Below are 2,544 nucleotides of genomic sequence, written 5' to 3'. Positions count from 1 at the left end.
TGAATGGAGGACTACAAGATCACAAATATTACATAATGTTTTTGATTGTGCCAGGGTAACTTTAGAGATATTGATATTTGAATTGGTAAATCACTAGCCAATGTGCTTTGATAGTTTCACTTAAAGGAACCTTACACACATCACAGATATATTCCCTTACGTATAATATGTGAAAGACATCTATTCTGCTATGCCTCATTCCTGCCTTTACAAGGAACATCAATGATAGAGAACTTTGTTGCTGTAAACAGTATGCCAGATTCTTAACAATATTAGTATCATAGTTTACAGAATGGTTGCATTGACAGTTATTTCATAAATGTTACACTTTCTTTTATGCAGTTAGTGTGTATATTGCATTATTATGGTCATGTTTATGTGCTGATTTTTATAGTGGCCACTTGTTAATTAAGTTTGTCTGTAATAATCACTAAAAGTGACTGAGAACTATGATGCACCAGTAACAATTGTTGGTAACATGTAACACAATAATACCAGGTGTGGAAAATACCTTTAAGGGACTATCCTACTGATCTTTCATGTCACCAATGGTACATTATTACTGTGGACTATGTTTAAGAATGATTACTTAATTAAAAGATCCACATAGCTCAGGAATTTAGATAGTATGCATTATGCCAAAGACATTTTTTCTAGCAGAAAACACAGTATAGAATATATACTTTCATTTCTCTCTTTTTGATGTGGATAATAATGTATTAATAAGCTTATGAAGAGGAGGAAAAAAAGCTTTTAGAAAAATTGGAAGTAAATCTCATTCCTCATCTTTGGTTTCTCTTGCTCAGTGATATATGTGTTTGTTGTCTTGAGTTTATCTTGGGTTAGCCATGTATGGCTCTTGAATACTGGTGGAATATCCATGGCTGGATTTTTCCTTTTTATATAGAATAGACATCAGTTGGATTATCAGATTTGAATTTTCATTTTTATGATTTTGCACAAGACATGCAAGTATTAGAGTTTATTGGTGTTGAGGGCTGAGTCCTGTGTATTTGAATGTCAGACTAATTTTAATAATTTAGGATTCCTAAGTATTTTTTTTACATATAATCATTACTGAATAGTTGGATATCTTCATTTTTTAGATTTTTTTTTATTAGAAAACAAATTTTATGTTCAAGACAGAGGGGGTTGTGCATCATTATTAGATATGGTAAAATCATGCAGAAAGTTTGTGATCATTGATGTGCTAATGCCAATACTTTCAGGCTTACTTTGTCAAGAGAGTAGTAGTCTCAGTAGAGAATCTGGTACTGCTACATAATATGCCAGGGGTCAATAGCAGTTTCAGATAAGTCTTTTAGTGAAGGGACATGATAAAGGGATTTTAATAGTAGCTAAAAAATCAGAATTCCAGGGTTAAAATACTGCACCACACTCCGTGGACCCAGCAAGGCTTGTATGTGGCTAGTGCCTGGCTGAGCTAGGAAGGGTAGACAACAGTACTGCTGTCTATTGCAGTCTTGTCTAAATGTCTCCATGCTCAGCATGTAAGTCACATTTGTATATGAGCTTTTTGTGATTTATGCCTTCAATTTCAAATCTTTATTTGTAATGTTTTTTATTTTATGTTTTTTTATTGTAGGTTGTAGATTTCACCTTCCTTATGGATTGTTAATGTAGTTAGCTCTCACCTTTTAAAGGATTGAATGGTGTTATGCTACTTAGGAAGTTTGTGCAGTGCATTGCTAAGGACCCAGAGCTTTTGGTGTGTGGGAAGAAATAATTTCTCCCTTTTGAAGCATTCTTCTCCATACTAGTTTGTTTCCCAGTTCATATGAAAATTAGGAATACTACTCATTAATCTGATTGGCCTAGGGAGTTTTCAGATCCCTTTTTGTCAGTTAATTATTTTATAAAATGTGGATTATTATTTCATGTTAACTGTGCTTGCGTGTTTGAGATTTCTCAGCTGTGGAAGCACAGATAGTTCATAAGGATGAATACAGTTATATTCCTCACACGTAAATCCGGATTTTCTTTCTTAAATTGCTTCATATCCTATGAAGTTTTATACCACCAACTTGTTGATTTTCCTATTTTTGTGTGTGACAAATGTATAAGAGAGATAAACCTATTTTCTCTTGGAACTTGGTCTCTCTTTGGTATCTGAGGCTAAGCTGATGATTAGAGTCAGCTGTGTCTCACTTACTGATATTGGTCTGTTCGGCATTTCACATATAAGAGTACAGATAACATTGTACTACTATAAGTAAATTACCATTTTATACTTTGGTTTAATATGCAAGGATATATAGAATATTTCATTCTTGGTTAAGATTTTATTTGGTCTGTTTATTTGAATTAAGATTTTGCCTTAACCGAGAGAAAAAAAATTTTCCTTTGATTATTTAATCTTATTTTCTTTGTATTTTTTTCAAGGTGGTACTAAAGGCCCCTTTGCCTTTGTGGGTTCCGTCCACCAGTGCACGTGGTGCTACGCTCCGACTGCTATCTCAGTGCACACAGTACTTCAGTCTCAGGTTAGTTGAAATGGCACTGCCTCAAACTTTTGTCAGACTG

General features: G+C 33.8%; 1 protein-coding gene across 1 annotated transcript in view; it reads left to right on the top strand.

The window, feature by feature from the left end:
- The window catches only part of LOC119589266 (ubiquitin carboxyl-terminal hydrolase 24-like), a 33,335-nt gene that overhangs the window by 17,353 nt on the left and 13,438 nt on the right, over positions 1-2,544 (top strand). The window contains exon 25 of the mRNA XM_037937884.1: positions 2,404-2,504. Coding sequence (XP_037793812.1) covers positions 2,404-2,504 — 101 coding nt within the window. The remainder of the gene's footprint in view (positions 1-2,403; positions 2,505-2,544) is intronic.

The sequence above is a fragment of the Penaeus monodon genome, chromosome 25 (genome assembly GCF_015228065.2).
Source record: "Penaeus monodon isolate SGIC_2016 chromosome 25, NSTDA_Pmon_1, whole genome shotgun sequence".
NCBI lineage: Eukaryota > Metazoa > Arthropoda > Malacostraca > Decapoda > Penaeidae > Penaeus > Penaeus monodon.
The sequence above is the reverse complement of the archived record's forward strand: the minus strand, read 5'-3'. Positions and strand labels throughout refer to the sequence as shown.